The sequence below is a fragment of the Crocodylus porosus genome, unplaced genomic scaffold (genome assembly GCF_001723895.1).
Source record: "Crocodylus porosus isolate Cpor-Errol unplaced genomic scaffold, CroPor_comp1, whole genome shotgun sequence".
Taxonomy (NCBI): Eukaryota; Metazoa; Chordata; order Crocodylia; family Crocodylidae; genus Crocodylus; species Crocodylus porosus.
The window spans coordinates 29,777,770-29,788,483 of record NW_017728907.1 but is presented as its reverse complement, the minus strand read 5'-3'; the positions used below and the strand labels follow the sequence as shown (position 1 = coordinate 29,788,483).

The 10,714-nt window shown below is 43.1% G+C and overlaps 1 protein-coding gene across 1 annotated transcript in view; it reads left to right on the top strand.

The window, feature by feature from the left end:
• Window positions 1-10,714, top strand: part of PALMD (palmdelphin) — a 43,635-nt gene that overhangs the window by 23,222 nt on the left and 9,699 nt on the right. The window contains exon 4 of the mRNA XM_019531043.1: window positions 8,634-8,748. Within this exon, the coding sequence (XP_019386588.1) occupies window positions 8,634-8,748 (115 nt within the window). The remainder of the gene's footprint in view (window positions 1-8,633; window positions 8,749-10,714) is intronic.

Here is a 10,714-nt window from a genome sequence, read left to right as displayed (position 1 = left end):
CAAAAAGAAAGAGCACAGGAAAAAAGGAATCGGTGCTTCTGTCCAGCATGAAAATCTACCAAAAAAACAAAACAAAAAACACGACACTGACCTGAATCTTAAAAAAAAAAAAGCAATCCGAAGGAGCCATCACCATTTCTGTCACTGTCAGAATTAGCCAGGCCAAGGTCCAACATAATATAATTTCATCCCCAAAGACATCACAAGACCACAAGCAGAAATGAAACTGAAATGAATAATTCTGCAGGAAGTACAAGAATATACTAAGATAGTGTTAGCTGTTGAGAGCATGTGATTATCAAATTCTACTGCCATTTAACAACTGAAATTAATTTTGATCAAAGTCAGGGGAAAAAAATCTATGTAGAATAAACCATAGGGCTACTATATCTGTGTGAAAGCCCCTGCTTTTAGAGTCAAGTTATGGCTGAGTCTGTGTGGATATGCCAAAGTGAAAAAACCCTGTCCCTCCACTAAGCAAGCTATACCTCACATAGCTGTCCACATATATGAGCCCAAGGCATGGGTGTCAAATTCATCTGGCCCCACAAGCCACATAAATGGTGCAGGGTCTGGGGCATGAATGAACAGTGCATGGCCAACAGACCCTCCCCTTACCACTGCACATGTTGGACCCAACACTTACTCAAGCCAGCTGGGGACCATGCTGCATATGAGACCTATGCAGGGCCAGTCCATGATGCATGTCACATGCAACACCTGCTCTGGCTGGCCCAGGACCCATACTTTGAATGGTGCCCACCCTAGAGCAGCTGAGGGAGCAGGGGCTGCTGCATCCAGCATGGGTCCAGACTGGCCAGGGTAAACACTGAATGTGGTATGTGTCCTGGATCAACATTGTATGCAGCACAGGTTCCAGAAGGCCAGAGTTCAGCATGTGGGTCAACTCCAGATCCAGGTGTAATACCAGGGGCTGGATGATGGGTCTTTATAGGTCAGATCTGATCCATGGGCTAGAGCTGTGACAGCCATGGCCTAAGGAACTAGAGTCCACCTAACATTGACAGCAGCAAAAAATCAGGCCAGAGGAGATGTGCTATGGTCCCACCCTCATACATACAGAAAAGCATTGGGAAGGGAGTACAAAAACTTTTTTTCCCCAAACACAGAATGAACTACTCGTGATGATGCTCCCCATCCATGCTGTTCTTCATTATCCAGCTAAAATGACTGTCTGCCATTGCTGGAGGTCTAGAGGTACTTTAGAAGTTTGCAAATGGAAGCAGGTTTATACTGACTTCACGGATGTTACCATCCCACTCTGCTACAGAGTCTCTGTTTTGAAGCATTTCTTTCTTGGATCCCTTATAGGGTTAATCTGTGGCTTTTAAATCAGCCAAGTACACAACAAGGAGTTTTGTTGTTTTAGACAAGTGAGAAAGTTCCGTTCTTTGTATCAAGGGCAAACAATTAACAGTAGCCTGAACTAAAACTGTAGACAATCAGTCCAGCACTAGCTGCAGACAGGAATAATATTCATAGTATCCATCCGATAATACTGTGCTTGCATATTAGAAATTACAAGGCACAAAGCCAGTTCACAACTGAGGGTACTAACCGGCTGCAGTCCTGTAGTCATATTTGTCATTTAGTTTTACAATATGGCTGCAAATAGCATGCCTTCTTGATGGAATTAGTTCATTAGAAAAATTAGCGAGCAATATAATGTTGCTAGGCACCATGCAGCCAGTTTGAAATATAACATGCAAAGGAAAGCTAAGGCTAGATATGGAAGCTGCAACTTCCATAACGGTTGGCTCATCACAAAATGTGCAAGGGCTCACTAAACTGACATTTCCTCTCAATCTGGCTCTTTTCAGAGAAGCATCCATGTTCCTTTTATTCTGCCGTCCTTGCTCTTTTTCTTTTCTCCACGCCTCCCTTCCCCCCCACCAAAGGACAGCAACAATCAGCTGTATACTGTGTACTTTCTTGACTCTGTCATTGATTGAATTGGAGGTCCAGGTTTCCAGGTTACTCCTGATAATTTCCCATTCTCTCTCTCAAACAATACGTATTATTCAAGGGCAGACAGACAAATAGCCACTTGACATTTTAACAGTGATAGATATGCCTAGTTTCAGTGCTCCTGAAACCAGTGCAAAGTAGTGAAAGTCTCCAAGGATAATTCTCTCAAGGGTAAGTGACCTATAACTTTCACACTTATCTTAAACAAATGTAGTTTCTAAAAGGTAAGTATGCAGAAACTTAAATACCCAGTACAAAATTCTAAAATTGAATTAAAAACCAAAACAAGAAATAGTATACTCCCCCCCCCCCACCTTATTTCAGGTAACTGCGTATGAAAAAATGGGAAGACACATCCAGTACATTCAAAGGAAGACATCCCTACAAATTTCTGTGCGCAAGTGTACAGGAATCTTTGAAAGTAGACATTTTATACGCATACAAGTGACAAAGCAGTTCCTTTGAATCTAAATCCATTACCCACAGAAATCTAAGGAAACCTTTCTATTGAGTTCAATAGGCATTGAATCAGCTCTGCATAGCTTTAAGATATGGATGTGGGTGTTTGTAAAATGAAACAATGAGTTTTCCTGGCCTAAGATAAAACTACTGAATTTTTCTCTTGCTTACCATATTCATCAAACTTCCCACCCTTTCCCAATATCTTTTAAGTCCAGATTACAAAATAAACTCATAATAAAAGATTATTTTTTAGTCCAGTATGCTTATCCCCTAAATTATATTTTAATACAAGGATCCATCAATATAAAGTCACACTCACATACATCTTTAAAAAGATATACTACACAATGTTATGGTTTTCTAAATCAGCACAGAAAACTACCACAAGTGTCTGTTATGAACACTGTATTGGCCTTCCCTGTTAGAGACCGGCAAGGTTCTCTCTCCTTTCACCTTATCGTTTTAACCTCAGAACTAAAGACTTTGATCAGGGTCCTAGAGCATCCTGGCATCATGCATGAACAAAAAGGTGTTTCTTGGCATGTTTCTTCGTGTAATAATGGATTTTCCCTATTCAGCCTGATATGACACTTTCTCTGTATATTAATTTTAAGAAATGTGATTCTATTTGGGCACTCAGTGATAAAAGGTAGCTCTCCGCTACTTTAAAAAATCCACATAGCATCCTAATGCCACAAGGTTACAAAGCTACTTGTTTAAGTAGAACCACAGACCAGTTAGGGCCCTGCTACATGTTCAAATTAAAGCGGGATAGAAACCAGCTATAGAGTTGTTTTCAAGTACTACTTTATAGTTGGTTGGCTCTTTTTATAGCCAACCAACTATGCCTGGATAGTCATTTTTATTGTGTGATAATTGCTTTGCACTTGTGGCTGGTCTAAATTTTGTGTGATTAACCCATTAATTGTATAATACATGTAAAGTGTAGCAGGGTTAGACTTCACACGGAGATGAGTAATATTCCTCTACAAACTAGCTCTCAATCCGCCTCTCTACTACTTTAAAAGTAAGAATGATTTCCAGTACTAATGCTGAGTTTTACAAGATACATTTGATGTGCAGCTAGGTTTAGGCTATCAAATCAGTTTTAACCCTCAGTGAGCTGGTAGTACAGTACTTAATCTATTTAGAACATTATTCATTATTTCATTGGTTTAAAGCTTGATCTGAATCCTATTTGGGTCAGTGGGAAGGCACCCATGACGTCAACTGGTGTTGCTGCAGCCCTATCATCATCATTTTCTGATGCAGGTTGGAAGAACTCACTGTAGTTTGTGGAAAACATTTGGGGGCTTAAATCTGTGTTCTACATTGGAATGAAAATGAGTCCTTCCACGATTTTTTGTTTTTTAAAAGGGAGGAAAGCTACCCAGTAGCCAGGCAAGTCAAGGGGCTCACCCAGCATGAGGGTTCGGCTGGAATATAGGCAGCCAGGCCTGCACTAAGCTACTAGGAAAACCTAGATCAGCAAGGTGGGGGCACCGATTACCCAAGTGTTGGGTTGGAGTCTGGGCTGGAGGGGCAGAAAATGCAAGGACTAAATTCCAGGGAAGCTGAGAGGGGATATTTGAGAGACATAGCCCAAGACGTGAGCCCAGATCAAAAACCAGGGCTCAGACAGCCAGTACCAAATTTCAGGGGAGATCTGAGATCAGGGTCAGGAAAAAGCAGAAACCGAGTCAGGAGCCAAGAGAACCAGAGAAGACAGTGAACATGAGGCTTGCCAAAACAGAGTGAGGCTGTATGAAAGCATGCCTGCAGCCTGAAACTGCAGATGTGCTAAAAAGGGTGAGTGGCATTTTGAGCAGCCAATCCCATAGCAGAAAATGGAGGCAGTCACATTGCCAGGAATCAGGGGCAGGTATGATAACCCAAGTGCTTGGTCCAGCAGGACAGGCTTGATGAGAGACCCCCAACACCCAGATTTAAGCCCCTGCTGTCTTGGATTCAAAGTAAATACTTGGATCTGGGTCACCCACATCCTGGGTTAGTGCTCGTACTGAACTATAGGATCACTTTCTTGGTCTGGTTCATTTAACTTCCCTTTTTAATTAAAAATAGAACAATCTCAAACTGGAAAAACTGATGAATGACAGTTAGCGGTTAGGGCACTAACTTGGGATATCGAAGACCCCATTCAAGCTGCTGCTGCGGACTGGGGAGAACAGATGTTCAAATCAGACTCTCCTCATCCCTGGTGACTGCCTCAAATTAGTGGATGCGTCTATTAGGCCTGTGCAAAGCGACTAGTATTCGCTTTGGATTCAACTGAATGGGGGGACAGCGACTCGATTCAATGATCCGAATCACTGTCCTGAATTGATATGGCCGCTGCTGATTCTCCAAATCTCCCAGGCCCATCCCCTGCACGCACTCCCAGCTTGGAAATGGCTGCCCCGCCTGCCACAGCTTCTGGCACTTTGAAAAAAAAAAAAAAAGAGGAAGGAGATCCCCACTGCCCAAACTGCACGGTGAGTTCTTCACAAGCCCCTGACTACTGTCACTCCCTGCCTCATGGCTGCCCTGTCCATCCCAGCTCCAGCCCTTTAAGGATTAAAAAGCCAAAAAAACCCAGACTGACCAGTTCCTGCTTCACAAGGGGCAATCCCCACTGCCCCCCCACCATGTGGGGTGCTCTGCATGAGCCCCCTGAAGCCCTGAGGCCACTGCAAGAACAGCGAGTCCCAGGGGTTTTTTCCTTAAAGTGCCAGAGCTGGGGTGGGTGTGGCAGCAATGGGGGGGGTCAGGGTGCCCGTGGCAGAGCCCCCCATGCAGTTTGGGCAGTGGGGGGCAGCAGGTATCGCCCCCACTCGCCCCCACCCCCACTTGGCAGCACCCAATTAGTTGGGGATTTTTTTTTAAATAACTGGGAGCCGGGGCGGGCAAGGCAGCCATGGGGGTCCTGGGCCTGGGCAGGGCAGCTACTTAAAGTGCTGGCAGCTGAGGCAGGTGGGACACCCATGGTGGGGGCTGGAGGAGTAGGCAGGGGATGAGGCCTGGCAGGGATCCCCCCCATGGTCCTCGAGCCCCTCCTCCCCCGGCACCTACTTACCAACTGAGTCCGTGCTGTGGTGGGTGGGGATTGCCCAAATCATCGAAGCTCTCCGAATCTTTTTCAAAGATTCGGAGAGCTTCAAATCAATTTGGAACTTTTTATTGGTCCCCTGATTCAGTTCAGATTTGGAGATTCAGCCACCAAATTGGGCTGAATCTCCTGCGAATTGAATCAGCACCCGAAGCTTCGCACAGCCCTAATGTCTATATCCATCATCAGATATTCCATCCTGGACCTGAAAATCCTTCCCAATGAAAATAGTTGCCAATATATTTACATGCAAATAATGTTTCAGTTCTGACAAAATGGAAGTTGTTGAAAATTTTGGACCAGCTCTAAATATACAGTAACATACAACAGCATACAATAATTAACTTCTCCAACTTCTTATAACTATACAAAGACACAAAGAATTCATACAAATTAGTGACAAGAAATGCATAGGACAAAATGAGCAGTCCTTGCTGCATTTTAAATCTTTGTTTCCAGTTATGATAAAAGCTTTAAAAGGAAACAGCCAACCAACACCATTTGCAAGCAATCTATTTCCGGTTCCTAGTATTAAAATCTGGAGAGAGAGAAGTTCCTGAAACACCATTTTATGATAAAAAGTCAAATGAATTATATTAGATATTTATGGAACTTGGGGCGTGTACTTCTTGCAAAACAAAGTAGTATTTAGGGTTAGGGTAAGTAATCTTCTTAGCCTAACCCAAAAAACTTCTACATGTGACCCAAAACATCTTCCTTTAATGAGTGGATGCCAAAAAATTATCTTCTCATTGCAGGAAGCCTCACCCATTGGCAGGAAAGTTCAGAAAGTAAATGTTGTTAATACTCTTTTGTCATATGTTCTGTTCATCTATACTACCAAGATTTTCTTGCAAACTGGCCAGCAAGGGCCACCACTGATCATTCTGCACAGCTTCAATTCATGTAAAAAAATATTGTGAATATTCTTCATCCTTCCAAGCTGCCTGTCCTTAGTGAACTGAATCAGCATGTCTGGTATTACTACTGTTCTTCTGAAACCGGTAGTTTCAGAGATGCAGATCCAGCACTTCCTTCAGAAAGCACACTAATACTGAGCCATAATACTAAAGGACATGCATCAAGGAGGAGGTTTTTGTTTTTAAAATTGAGTAACATGCTAAAGTTACTGTGGGTATAACTGTAGATCCCTATTTGTACCAGTGGTGTTTTAGGTGTGGCACATTTGTTTCATCTTTATTTTTCAAAAGTAAAACACCTCAATAACATCCATGCGCCTCATGCACTGTTTCATCCATATTACAGAAGGTAAATCTTGAAATCTCAACCTTCAAAACGTAGACTTCCAAACTTGTACATGCACTTACATGTATCAACATCTAAAAGGAGCAATGTTATAGTTTGCATCTGCAGAAGCTACAATAACTGGGGATCAGCTGCTCACAACCCCAAACAAATGCAATTAGAAAGAGGCAAAGTTTTGAGTTCCAAAGTACCAAGGAGCTTTTGTACATGGGTGACTGTTTCTGGCAATTACTCAGTTAAATGGTTGAGTAATCTGTGCTCCCACCTTGCTGGGAACCACTAAATGCTAGTACCCGATGAAGAATGTCTCACATGTAAAAAGCTTGTCTAATTCTATCCGAATTATACAAACTGGTCTAATAAAAGAAAATGACCATAAGAATCCTGGCCTCTAGTACAAAATAACACACTATTAGCATCACTATTATGGTTTTTAGTTGCAGCAATAATTATTTTCCAATAGGAAATAACTGCACTGAAGAAAAATAATCTTGTCACTTTGTATTTATTTAAATCCTATGTGAACCAGTTACTTGTAGATGCATTTCAAAACTTGGCATAGAAGCTCTTAATCTCAGTTCCACCACGGGCCAGCTAGCAGGAATGAATGTTTTCAAGGGTGCCAACTCCCTGTACCTTCCTCCTTTGTTTGGAAATCACCACGGCCACCCACAGAGTAGCCTCTTTCTGCAGTTAGGCCACCCAGAATCAGATAGGGTATAATATAAAACACTCAGTGGGTGCATCCCCATGAGCGTGCAAGTGTGGTTTGCAGCACTACAGACCCATCTGGAGTGCCGCTAACTGCATGCGCTGCACATGCAGGCATTTGCTGTACTGCTAAATTTGCAGCACAGCGATTTTTTTTTTTTTTTTTTGGCACCAGGATCTCCTGGTGTCAAAAAAGCAGGGCAGTGCACACAGCAGCAGTGTGCACTGCCCAAAACCAGAGCCTGACAAGCCAGTGTTACACTTGGGCTGTCGGCCAGGCTTTGTTCACCTAGATCACTGCTGCTGGAGCTCTGGAAGGCCCTCAGGACTCCAGGTATGGCTGCTGGGGCCAGTCCAGGTACTGGTCCCAGCCTTCCTTACCCCACCTGTGTCAATTTGTCACATGCCAAAGGTGTTCCCCAGGGACAAGTAGCAATGGCACAACTATGTGCCGCTGCTATTCGTCTCCAGGGAAACTCACGTGAGCACTTGTCTAGACGTGCCCATTATGTCTATCAATAGCACCGTCTGGCCCTTTAATTATAATAGTCACAAGTGACTGTATAGTTTACCAACCTCGTTGATCGTGATCATCTAGACCATGGGAAAAAACACTGTCAGAACAAAACGAAAGTGTGAACACACATTCACCCAATTATCTATAAACTAGCAAAATATCATGCAGCACTATTACATGAAGGTATATACCACCTTAGTTGTAATGCATGAAAGAGTGATTTCTTCACCTTGGAACAAATTTTCTAAAGTGTCCCCCACCCCGGCCAAGTCCTTCTAAAAAAGTAAGCTCTACCAGTGTACACTAATCTGCTATAGCCAATTTTCTCTTAAGATATTAGTGACAAACACTACACATTTGCACATTTTGCTGCAAATACAAGGAGCGTTATTCTGATTTCACAGCAAGGTAAGTGAAGAGCAAGTGCATAGAAGTCAGTTGATTTACAATAAGCATAGAACTTGTTTCAGCTTGAAAGGAATCAGGGACATCAATATCTCCATGGGGATTGGACTCTATATGTAATTGTATTTTTTAAGCTATATTCTTTTACTAGAAAAATCAAACGTATTTTGCTTGTAGACTTGAGAAAGAAATTGAAGCTCTGGAAAAAGAAGAAATGAAAATCTCAGCTAATGAAGCAGCAATTTTAAAGAAACTTAAATCAGTTGAGAGAACAGCTGAAGACATAATAAAGGTTAGTCCTAAAATCATCTCGGAAACCAGATTCCTTACTAGAATGTATGTGCCATAATAAATCAAACAAAAGCTAAAGTAATCCTGGGACTAGTAATGATATTTCATCTTTAAGAAGTTCACTTGTTCAAATCTAACAAAAATCAAGGGAAATCAAAAGATCATGTCATCTTACAGCTAAGCAACCTACATGGAAAGAGGTTGGTGGTTTCATGCCATAATTCAATGGAAAAATTCCCAAAAATCATAAAAACTAGTCCTACTGTTGCCTCTAAAGCCATGTTCAGACAACTGTGGACATGCAGTATGGGGTATCACAGACCTGTCTGCAGCACCACACATGCAGGCATTCCCCATGCTGCTACTTTGCAGCACAGAGGGTTTTTTTGACCCTGGGATCTCCCAGGGTCAAAAAAAACAAAACAAAACAAAACCAAAACAAAACACCACACCAAACCTCGCACCAAAAAAAAAAAAAAAAAAAAAGTGTGGTGGCACATGTAGCAGCCATGCCCCAGCTACCAACCAGGCTCCCAACTGCAGGAACGCCACAGCTGCAGCTCCCCACAGCCCCCAGTACTGTAAAGGCAGGCTTCTGGGGCCAGCAGTTTCTGGCCCCAGCCTCCCCAACCCCACCTGGTTAACCGGCCACACGCCAGAGTGCATGTTGAATGGGTGCTCCCTGGGGACAAGCACAGTGTGCCGCTATTTGTCCCCAAGGAAGCAAACAGCCACACTTGTCTGGATGTGGCCCATCTGCTTTGTAAGTAGTCTCAGCAAAGGAGGCTAAAGTTTCTTTAAAAGCATGGAGACTGACCCTTCTAAGCCTTGAGAGGTGGTCACATCAGTAAAATATATGTGGCTATTTCACATCCTAAAAAGTACTTGCAGCAAAAAAATCTCAGTACCATTAAACATTTCCTCAGATCAGGAACTAATATCAACAGCATTTAAGAAGCAAGGATTTTGAGAGTGATATTAAAAAAAAAAAAAATCCTTGCCTTTTGCATGTTACCTGGACTATCACAACTAAAACTTCACTCCAACACTATCAACAGCATTCAAGAAATCCTCTTACCTCCCATTTTAAAAAGGAACACATGCACACACACTTAACCTACAAAGTGAATAGAGACTCAGGAATATTCACTAAAGGTCAACAAGCCTGGGGTCCAATTGTAGGAGCAAATGGCACGAGTGACAGGACACAAAGCCCTATTGTTGTCAGTTGCCATGTCGACACGTGCTTTACTGCAGAATAGATTGATTAGCTGTGAAGTAAAGCATCACCATCTACATGTCCAATGGTGGTAGGCCACAGAAAACACAGTACTCTTATACTGGGGTGATTTACTGGAATTAAAAATGCACGTGTAGATACTGACCACAGGTTTAAATTGCACCTGCTCCGCCCAGTCAGCCAGGGCCCAGATTCCTGCCTGCAGCCTAGCTACACATCTCCACACTTTCAAAACCCTTGTGCCCCAGCCAGCCCCTCCACTTCCCAATGCCATTACCCAGATCCCAGGGCTGACACCCCATTCCCCTTGCCAGCCCAAGCCACTCAAGCTGCTGCTGTTCCAGGCACACATGTAGATGCTGCACCTGGAAGTAGTTTACTCTGGATCAAACTGCTCCAGAATGTATTGCTTTGCATTAATTGCATGTGTAGACAAACCCGATGGGAACTGCTAACGGCCTTGGCTATCCTTTAGCTTTGTAAGTCTAAGGATGGAAGCAATTCCCCATGAAATGATCCACTAGGAACACCCCTGTCCCCAGTAACCTAAATCAGGGCTGTTCCACTTCTGTCTAGCCGAGGGCTACACACCATAGTTTCATAGTTTCTAGGGTCAGAAGGGACCTGAGTAGATCATCTAGTCCAACCCCCTGCCATGGCAGGAAAGAGTACTGGGGTCAAACGACCCCAGCAAGGTATTTGTCTAACCTCCACGTAAAGACACCCA